The sequence below is a fragment of the Nelumbo lutea genome, chromosome 2 (assembly GCF_056320005.1).
Source record: "Nelumbo lutea isolate HS-2025 chromosome 2, American lotus-T2T, whole genome shotgun sequence".
Taxonomy (NCBI): domain Eukaryota; kingdom Viridiplantae; phylum Streptophyta; class Magnoliopsida; order Proteales; family Nelumbonaceae; genus Nelumbo; species Nelumbo lutea.
Genome location: NC_142685.1, coordinates 67,900,296 through 67,909,379, shown reverse-complemented (window position 1 = coordinate 67,909,379; position 9,084 = coordinate 67,900,296). Strand labels below are relative to the sequence as shown.

General features: G+C 38.6%; 1 protein-coding gene across 2 annotated transcripts; it reads left to right on the top strand.

Annotated features, from left to right (window-relative positions):
• Nucleotides 1-235: 235 nt before the first annotated feature.
• Nucleotides 236-8,732, top strand: LHW (transcription factor-like protein). 2 transcript variants are annotated; one of them, XM_088973011.1, is made up of 10 exons: nt 236-914; nt 1,740-1,886; nt 2,021-2,102; nt 2,906-2,947; nt 3,038-3,097; nt 3,843-5,702; nt 5,824-5,925; nt 6,545-6,685; nt 6,803-6,928; nt 7,971-8,732. In XM_088973011.1, the coding sequence occupies exons 1-10, from the start codon at nt 820-822 to the stop codon at nt 8,145-8,147; spliced, it is 2,832 nt and encodes a 943-aa protein (XP_088829137.1). In that variant the 5' UTR covers nt 236-819; the 3' UTR covers nt 8,148-8,732. The 2 variants fall into 2 exon arrangements, with proteins under 2 accessions (XP_088829137.1, XP_088829138.1); XM_088973012.1 differs by having other exon boundaries at nt 237-952.
• The last annotated feature ends 352 nt before the right edge of the window (nt 8,733-9,084 follow it).

The following is a 9,084-nucleotide window of genomic DNA, read 5'->3' as shown; positions in this document are numbered from 1 at the left end:
CGGAAGGGCATAAAAGGATTACGTCAGCACGACAGTCATAGCACTACGGCGTACCGAGTTGGCTTTTTTAACATCTGCTCTGACGGTCTGAACACCCCACCACACAGAACCAAAACCGAAAACCGACAAAAGAGAGGGATGGCAAGAATCGTAATTTTTTTGGAAAACCAGACCCTGATTCGGTGGGGCTTCGTCCTTCTGGTTTAAATAAAGCGCATTTTAGCACACTAGCATCTGAGAGCATCATATAATAAACCAGAAAGCGAAGCAAGCAACGAAGACGACCTCACCAGCTTCCAGAGAGAAAGAGAGAGAGAGAGAGAGAGGACGGAGATTTGGAGGTTCAAGTTTTGTTTGAAGAATTAATTATTTCGGATTTTTGAGATTTTAAATTCGTAATTTCCATTGTTGAGCTTCATGGATGAGATCATGGCGAGCTACATGATTAGAGCTCGTGGTATAGTGTAGGTTTGTGCAACCTACTCTGCAATTTCTTTTGGAGTTTGTCGCTTTCTCTCTCTATCTCTCTTTCTTGCTTGCTTTTATTTTTTTCTCCTTTTTTTTCTTCTCTTTCTTCGGTCCTCTTGCTGGAATGGGATGTCGGAAAATGATAGCCGGGAATTTGGAGCCGGCGAGGAAGCGGAATGGTGGTGTGAGGACGAAACAGGCGGGAAGAGGGTCGTGTCGTGGGAGTTAGGCCGGAATACAGCAGCCGGATTATGTACGAAGTCCGGCAGTGAGGTACTACTGTTGGTTGCTTTTCGTTGTTTGCGTTAGTTGGTTGTTTATATTAGAGGTTCCGATTTCGTCGCCGGAGAGATGGGGCTTTTGTTGAGAGAAGCTCTGAGGTTTCTCTGCGGCGTGAATAGATGGTCGTATGCGGTTTTCTGGAAGATCGGTTGCCGGAATCCGACGTAAGTTGAGCTGCATTCCGTCTCTCTGTTTTGTTGATGTGAGTTTTGCTTTTTGTTTCCACTTTGATCAGTTAGGGTTTTTGAAAAAGCTGGCGTGTCTATTTGTTTGTTTTGCTTTCTTTGTGTTGTTAGATTGATTCATCTTTACGGTACCTTGACAAGTATGCCTTATTGATTACTGTCATTCTTTTTCTTTTTCTGCTATGTTATCTGATGCCTTTTTCTTTTTTTGGAATGTTATATGTGTTCTCTTTTGTCTTTGAGAATCCAAGTGGCGAAGGTGGATTTAGATGAATATGTTGTGCTTGCAGCTTGCAGCCCGAATAAATTTGTTTTCGTTCAGATAATACATCGATTTGGAGTATTGTGATTGATGTAGCATTCCTATTTGATTCTTGTACTTGTCATTATCTGGTTTAAAATCTGAAAAGTTTCATTTTTCAGGTTCAAGGGATGAAGCTTTCAAATCCTATCCTATCTTTTTCTTTTCAATTTTTTTTTTCCTTTTTTAATTTTCTGAATATTCTCATCAGGAATGTTGTAAAGTGGTTGTGTATCATTTTATCAATGGATGGTAATACTGTTTCTCCTAAACACTCTTTCTTGCCATACTGTTTGGTGATCTATCTTGATTATCTAGCTAAACTTTATTGAAAGATTGTGAATGCGACATTTTCATAGATTAAATGACAGAAAAGGTTCTAGCTGTTAAGCATCCTATTCTTTTTTCTGTTGCCATTAAAATCGTTTAGTTTCCTTCTGCTTTCCCCCCTTAATGATGTATTTCTCCGTGAGCTTGAGGAAAAAAAGGTTTTAATATTGCAGGCTTTTGGTTTGGGAAGAATGTTATTATGAGCCTGCACGGTATTCCCCAGAAAGTCGCTTTTCTCAGCTTGGGTGTCAAGTGGATGAAGTCTGTTCTCTGGTTAACAAGATGACGATAAATAACCAGATCCATGTTGTAGGAGAAGGGTAAGTGCCCATTTCCATTTTTCTCCTGCTTTCCTTTCTAGAGCTTCATTACAGCAGTGTATTTAGTGCTTTTACTTGGTGGTGGGAAAGATGGATTCTTAATTAAAATCTCTGACATGTTTGTTGTGTTTCAGAATAGTTGGGAGGGCTGCTTTTACAGGAACACATCTATGGATTCTTCAGGGAAACTGCATTGGAGAAGGCCATCCATCAGAGGTACTACTTTAACTTCTTATAAGCGGTGGTTAAAGCATTTGCAAAATATTTTGAATTGACAAACGATGGAAGTCAGCTAAGTAAAACATGGTCAGTGGTCTGCTAACTTTCTCAGTTTTCTTTAGAAAAAGATTCTATGTTTGAAATGGAAATTACTAAAAAATCTGGGTACTAGAGATCTTCATGGACTTTTTAATGGAGTTATCATTTAGGATCCCACTACCTCTGTGATGCTTCAGCAGACTATCCGAGTCACTTGCATAATAGCAACCAGAAAGTAGGTACAAAACTGGGCTAGAGGCATTGATGGAACATCTTCGACTGGCTTCTGGAAATGATACCTTTTGTCTGTAGTGTATTTGATTGGAGATCATGGGTAGTTTTGGGACGGTTGTACCCTTCATATTTAGTACTAGAGCATATGCAAGGAACTTGAGTTGCATTCTCCACAATGAAAACTTGTGTCACACAAATAATTTTTCCAGACTGTTCAGTTAATGGACTACAACCTGGATCAGGCCTACTTGAAGAGCCAGACAAGACAAAGGATCCTAACCTATCAATATAGATCTAATGTTCAGACATATTGAAATTATAACTTAATTGTTGGCAGGGGAAGAAGTTTGTTTTATATGGTGTCATGTCGTTTTTTTGAGTTATCTCTACTTAGCATTGGTCCTCTTGTGAAAGCTAATACGGCTGTTTGGTAATTCTCCATAAAAATGTTTGTCTTGATAATTTGTATGATTATTTCTGAATTTGATGATGGATATCATGTCAAATATCTTTCCTTGTGCTTTTAGGTTCTGGCTGAAGTGCACCACCAGTTTTTGGCTGGCATGCAGGTATTACTGATTCCTATGCCCCTCTTCTTTTCTTGTGCCTTTCTTTCCCCCACCTTTGCTCACTCTGAGATTTTTGTTCTAAATTTGCAGACAATTGCAGTCATTCCTGTACTTCCGCATGGAGTTGTTCAACTTGGTTCCACCAATGTGGTGAGTTCTTGTATTCATTTATTCAGTGTAAAACAAAAAACACAAATTTCCAGGACACTACAAACACTCTTCTTAATTACTGATAAAAACACTTATTTCCTACTGTTCTACTGAGGTTACTATTTCTCCTGCATATTTAGTAACAATGCAGTCATAAACATTGGTCTCACTATAATGTTTGTTGGAATTGTTGCATCAACATAAATAGTTCATAATGCATCGCGTTCTTTTACCTTCTGTGTGATGCTGTCTTACTGGTTCTGCAATCACCAATCAACAGAAAACCTTGAGTGCTTTGTAGCATGAACATTGACACTCATTGGTTGATCCTGGCTAGCTTTTTTACTTTCTTTTACATGGCTACCAAGGATGTTGGAATATCTAGAAAATAAGAAAACCCCAAAATGTGTGTCCAAAGTTAAAATCATATGCTTGTCTAATGCAGTTCCTAGAAGCTATGGCTATCCTTTTTTGAATGCCCTTTCAAAGTCCAGTCTTATTGTGCATTGTTGATTAATGATATTTTGTCTCATTGCTGGGAAGAAAATACATGTTTTAGATGCATATTTTATGCTTCTGCATGGTTGTATTCTTAATTTTGATATCAATATCTTAGGGCAAGCAGAATCATCTGACAATTCTGGTGCATCTTTCGTTTTCTTTCATATGAAGCTAAAAAATCCATAACTCAATTGTTCTATGCTTCAATGAATAAGAACTTACATCTTTGTCTCTGTTGCTTCAGATAATGGAGGATGTGGGATTTGTGAACAGTGTGAAGAGTCTATTTCTCCAAATAGATGGTGTGCCTGGTTCTCTTTTATCTGATAACTATACAAAGCATGAACCTAGCCAGGATATTGGAGCTGTCACCTCTCTTGGAACGCTTCTCTCGGCAGAATCAGCTGCAGATTCATCTTCCAAAATAGAAGAGTTCATGCAACTTATCGGTGACAACTACAACAACCAACATATTCCCATATTTCAGGCTTCAAGGCTTGTTGATCAATCTACTCATTCTTTAAATACACAGGCTCAGGAAAAATTGCAAGCTAATACTTTGTCATCACAAACACCCCATAACATGACCCCAGCTATGACCAAACCTCATAGTGACCTCTTCCGGACAAATGTTCTTCCAGCATCAAAAGTAGATCTTCCTCTGAGAAGTCAAGCAGATGCAAGAGCCACAAGTGCCCATGTTATCCTCTCCAATCAAGATGCCATGTTAAACCAGCAGTCTTCTGCGCACAACTCAAGATCTGGATTCAATCAAAAGCCTATAGGTGATCAATCAGGTGTAACTAGTAATGGCTTAGCATTGATAGAGCAACAAATCCTGTCAGATGGTGGGTTACTGGAGCCTGCAAATAATGGTCTATCTGTGCCCCATGGCATGGATGCACGACTAGGAACAGATAGAGCTGTAGTCCTTAATTCTCTGAAGGATTCTGTTTTAGCCTCATTGCTTGAGGGATGTGAATTACCTAAAGCTGGAAATGTTCTTCAGACCCTAATTTCGGTTCCGTGTAGGTTGGCTGAGAGTAATTTGTCTCGTCCACCTCAAGAAGGGAATCGTCCTCAGTTTGTTAATTCGTCTAACAGTAGAGTTGTTTCAGTACCAAGCCAAGCAAATCTGTCACATAGTAGTGGAGTTCTTCCCAGTGGTTCCCATCATTACCATCTCACTTCTGATGATAAGCATAACAAGACTGAGTTTCCTGCAGGGCAAGAGGGAGTAGACTTATTTCAAGCCCTTCATCTTCCATCTGTTCATCTTGAAAATATTTCTAGATGTAGGCCTATGCCTGGTTTTATTGATGATTGCTCTATGAGTGGTCAGAAGCATGATACAGGAAATTCAATATCCCAAAGTGTTGTCTGTGAAGATACATGTGTTCTACCTGCTTTAGGGGAGGACTTATTTGATATCTTGGGTCTAGATTTTAAAAGCAAACAGGCATATGATAGTTGGAATGATGGGCCAAATTCAAATAGACAGAGTTTCAATACAGATGCTTCTACATGCACAACTCAGCTAGACGCTAGGTCTAATTTTTATTCAATGAATGATGGTATCTCAGAGAGTGGAATTTTCTCTGAATCTGGAGCTGACCATCTGTTGGATGCTGTAGTATCAAAAGTTCATTCTTCTGCTAAGCAAAATTCAGATGATAATGCATCATGCAGGACAACATTGACAAAGATAAGTAGCTCTTCAGTTCCTACAGAATCTTTTACATACAGCCGGGTTGATCAGTCTGATCAGAGGAAAGTTGAGATGTTTGGTGTTCCTCCACCTCCTTCAAAATCAGAGATAGTGGGATCTAGCTCATTTAAATCTGGATGTAGTAAAGATAATGCTGGAGAATCTCAAGTTAATTCTATCTATAGATCACCAATGAGTTTATGGGTTGAAGATGGCAATAATTTAAAGCGTGAAAATAGCTTTTCAACTGCACATTCTAAAAGACCTGATGAAGTGGGGAAACCAAATCGCAAAAGGCTTAGACCTGGGGAGAGCCCTAGACCTAGGCCTAAAGATCGTCAAATGATCCAAGACCGTGTGAAGGAGTTGAGGGAAATTGTACCAAATGGATCAAAGGTGTATATCGTTTTTTCCCCTTCTTTTTAAATAAATGAGTTTTTCCCAACTTCATTCATGCTGCACTATGGTTCTTGCTGATATTAATGCTGTACTTTTGTCTTTTAATTTGGTTGAACAGTGTAGCATTGATGCTCTACTTGAACGCACGATCAAGCACATGCTTTTCTTGCAAAGTGTGACAAAGCATGCGGACAAGCTAAAGCAAACTGGGGAGTCCAAGGTGTGCACAGTATTTTATGATTATTTGCTAGACTTGTCATTTCCTAAGAAAAAGTTGCTATTTAATTTGTCTTAAAGCAGAAATTATTATGGTTGATGAGGCAAAAATTTGGCATTTATTGGACATTGGATGCATGCCTAGCATTGAAAGTCAAGTAAAAAGTCTTAAGAGGTGGTTTTCTTTGGGAACTAATATTATTTGGAGAGATTGAAGGTATCAACCATTAGTTATTCTTTTATCAACACACTGTTCTAAATAAAATATAAAAAGGAAAAAAAAAAGAAATAGTGTCCTCAAAAATAGAGAAAATCTGCATTTTGAACTTTCTAGGAGTTAGAAGATACATGAGCATGAGGAATATGTACATATGATATTTTTAAATACAAAAATGGCCTTTATTTCTAATTTAAGAAAAAATATGACAGTAATTTTTATGCTGAAACACAACCTACAATGTAAGTGGACTCTTGGTGTATATTGATGTGATCATAGTTTCTTCAGATGATGCCTGTCCTATTTGTGTATGATATATGCAACAACAATAATACCTTACTGGCAATAGTTAGAAGATAAGTCAGAATTCTGGGATGTGATATATTGTTCTTTCTTGAATTTACAGATAATCAACAAGGAGGGAGGATTGCTCTTGAAAGACAATTTCGAGGGAGGGGCAACATGGGCCTTTGAAGTTGGTTCACATTCTATGATCTGCCCAATCATTGTAGAGGACCTAAATCCACCTCGTCAAATGCTTGTGGAGGTAATGGTTATCATGCTGTCTTAGGAGATCTGGCATAGTGCCTTTTGATGTCTAAATTTGACAATTTGTGGCTGAAATTTTCCCTTTTTTCTCTATATCTCATTCTTTTCTTTTCAGATGCTTTGTGAAGAACGGGGATTGTTTCTGGAGATTGCTGATATAATTAGAGGGTTAGGGCTGACCATTCTGAAGGGAGTAATGGAGGCCCGAAATGACAAGGTCTGGGCACGATTTGCAGTTGAGGTAAGATAATCTAGTAGCCTTGTCTTGAATGACACGCCCAATCTGCCAATCAATTTCTGCCATGTGAAGAAATCCTTTGGTCAATCAATTATCAAAAATATAAAAAAAGAAATCCTTTGGTCAATCCTATGCCTGACCTTGTAATATGGTTTGCCCATTACTAACCCCTTAATTTTTTTAATTATTCAGTATAAAGCATACCTATATAGGCCAAATGAGGAATAAGATTTCTTCAACTTACTTTTTGCAGAACCGGGAGATGATCACGGTGCTGTAGTGAAATTGTAAACACCATAGGCCACAAATGTTGTCCAGTCTTTCTGAATAATTGTAATTAACATCTCATAGTTGAAGGTTGCATGTGTTAATATCCAAATGAACTCTTTTTATCTTTGACTTTTATTCTCCCTGCAAACACCATAGGCCACAAATTTGTACACTAGTCTCTCTGCAAGTTCTGGAAATTGTGGGTTGGTTATGTTCTGTCCTTCTGTGATTTCAAGTATGTGGTAGGCAGTAGTACCATGATACTTGCATCTGTCTAATAGGAAATATCTTGTTCCATATACAAGCATTGTAGCTCTCTTTAGGAAAAATTCTTTTTTGATAAAATTTAGTTTCTAGAGTATCCAAATTCAATTTATGCTTTTAAGTTTTTGTACAATGTTTTCTTACAATAGTGCCCTCTAAGCCCATTATTTTATTCATAAGTGGGGGTACCTTTGTCTGTTGATGTGGGGATATTCCTTGTTCACAGGAGAAGGGTTGTGCTGAAAATCACACCTCGAAAGAATTCTGTTAGGCTCAGTTTGGAAGGAGTACAAATACAAATATGTACAGTACAAATACATATAAAATAATACAAAATACAAGGTTTTGCCCTCTGCATATTTGGATTTTTTCTCTTTCCAAACTGAGCCTTATGAAAACATATTCCAATCTATTCAATGAGGCCAGTCCCAAACTACAGTAGCCATTGTCATGGTATAATGTCTTCTCCATCTTGTGCTAATTGTGTTTATATTATATTATTTCTGTACAGGCAAACAGGGATGTGACAAGGGTGGAAATATTTCTTTCGCTGGTGAGCTTGTTAGAGCAAACCGTGAAGAACGGTTCAATATCAGCCAAAGGCATTGACAATGGCACAATGATAGCACATAACAACTTTCACCAAGCTTCCATTCCAGCAACTGGTCGGGGGGATGGCTTGCAGTGAACTACCTCGTAATGGTTCTCTTGATTCCGGCGTGTTTCGAGCAGGCTTGAACTTGATGTTGGTCTGCCATGACTAGCATGAATTCCGGCATCTCAGGTGGTTCTAATACTGAGTTGTTAGACTGATTTTGCATTTTGTGAACCCGGCACTAACTGACCTCTAGGGGAGGAGTGGTTTAGGGTGGTAAAGCTCCTCAACAGCGTGGATAGGGGCAAATTGCCGTGCATGTTTTTAGGACCTAGAAACTAAAGCCATATTAGGTCTGTTAAAAGAAAAATATATCTGCAGGTTCTTGATAGCATAGCACAGTGACAGCGGCCAGTGGGTGCCCTTGTTTATCCAGAGATGAGATAATAGAACAAGGCGGTTGTTTTCTTTTCTTTTTGGGGGAAAAAGTCTGCTTAGATAGTAGTCCCCCACTCGCCGAACTTGGGGGTACGGATGCAGTGGCTCTGACTATTGTAGTTTTTTGGTTAGTCTCCTTTGTTGTAGCTGCTTGTTAAATGTAAATTAAGGGTGGGAAATGAAAATCAAAGGGCTGAGGTGTATATTTTATCAAGCCTCTGCTTTAGAGATCTTTTCCTAGATTAGCTTTTTAATCTCTCTCTCTCTCTCTCTCTCTCTCTCTCTCTCTCTCTCTCTCTCTCTCCGAGCCAAATGCTAGTGTTTTGTATCCTCAACTGAAGCATTGATAATGGTTTTTGGGTTGCCCAGCACAACACAGCTGAAATCCCGATAATTAATTATTCCCGATACTTTTAAGGGAATTTGCATACCGGGTTCTTACATATTGATACCGTGATACTCGTTAATTCATAATATGAGTTCGGCAGGGATGATAGAAATATATATAGTTGATCATTGTTGCTGTGACTATTGGCTATTGCTGGTGTTATTACTCCTAAGGTTTCTCCCATCTTCATCTACTTAGCTGTGG

Excerpts from the sequence above, each read along its gene's own strand:
- LHW (XM_088973011.1), top strand. The coding sequence starts at position 820 with ATGGGGCTTTTGTTGAGAGAAGCTCTGAGGTTTCTCTGCGGCGTGAAT. Across the intron at positions 1,887-2,020 it reads ATCCATGTTGTAGGAGAAGG|AATAGTTGGGAGGGCTGCTT; the intron begins GTAAGTGCCCAT and ends GTTGTGTTTCAG. Across the intron at positions 6,929-7,970 it reads GGGCACGATTTGCAGTTGAG|GCAAACAGGGATGTGACAAG; the intron begins GTAAGATAATCT and ends ATTTCTGTACAG.